Genomic DNA, 1,012 nt, shown 5'->3' with positions numbered 1-1,012 from the left:
AATTCAGGTCTTATGTTCGCACAACAATCATCTTGAAAGTTGTGCCCATCTCGTCCAAGGATGTCAAGAATTACGAGAATGCTGCCACCATATTCAATATTTCGTGACGAAGAAAGTCTCTTTCGCATGAACCTATGGAGTGTTATATACGTTGTATTAGACTATTTCGTTGACTAACATTTTCCCCTCTTCTGAGGAAATGAATCAATTCACAACCAACACATTGAAGAAGATGGAGTAACGTGATCCTATGAGTGGAAACCTCTACGACCCGGTCTCGAGAGCCGAGAACTTCGCCAAATAGACGCAAACCTGTGCAGGAGATTTCACAAGGGAAGAAATTCAAGTTTCCATTCACCTCCTGGAAATGCCGGGCTAATGCTTCATCGTACGGAGTGCGTTTTGCCTTGTTTACAGCTGTAGCGTCTGCTCCTGCGCCCACAAGGATCTTGCAAACGGCGAGATGTCCATTCAGAGCCGCCCAATGGAGTGGAGTGTTGCCTTGGCCATTCGCTGTCAAATGCGCCCATTAAAAACAGAAGAACTGCTCGAAGCCTACCTTGGTTCACCACTATTTTCTTTTTTCCTTCCCCGGCTTTCTCCAATAGAGCCTGGACGACTTCACTATGTCCGTTGGCGGCGGCTAGTAGCATCGCTGTGCTCTTCGTGAACGCATCGGACTCCTCCACCTGCACAACGAACAACATCCAGAGAGGTCAGACTCGGAAGGGTCGTACAAGCTCAGGGTGACCTTCCAACAGTTTGAGTACTTCCTCGACATCACCGTATCTCGCAGCCTTCAGGAAGGCATCGAAATCTTCCGAATTACCGAGAGCAGTAACAGCCATCGACAGCTTCAACTTGAGTGAATCCCCTACTAGCTAACACAACCCCAAGTAGAGCATTCAGAAACAAGTCATATGTTGTATCACAATTGAAGTGTTCACACCTTCCTGTTAGAAGCCACTGCAGCCGCCTCGTCCTCCTCCATCGCGCTGTTAGCCGTCGAGTC

At 48.1% G+C, this 1,012-nt stretch overlaps 1 protein-coding gene across 1 annotated transcript; it reads right to left on the bottom strand.

The window, feature by feature from the left end:
• Positions 1 to 264: 264 nt before the first annotated feature.
• Positions 265 to 848, bottom strand: Pmar_PMAR012104 (Ankyrin repeat-containing protein YAR1, putative; the record flags this gene model as incomplete). Its single annotated transcript, XM_002774833.1, has 4 exons — positions 265 to 312; positions 359 to 513; positions 560 to 689; positions 738 to 848. 4 exons carry the CDS (start codon positions 846 to 848, stop codon positions 265 to 267), a joined length of 444 nt encoding a protein of 147 aa, XP_002774879.1.
• Positions 849 to 1,012: the final 164 nt, after the last annotated feature.

Source organism: Perkinsus marinus, assembly GCF_000006405.1.
Source record: "Perkinsus marinus ATCC 50983 genomic scaffold scf_1104296957258, whole genome shotgun sequence".
Taxonomy (NCBI): domain Eukaryota; phylum Perkinsozoa; order Perkinsida; family Perkinsidae; genus Perkinsus; species Perkinsus marinus.
The sequence above is the reverse complement of the archived record's forward strand: the minus strand, read 5'-3'. Positions and strand labels throughout refer to the sequence as shown.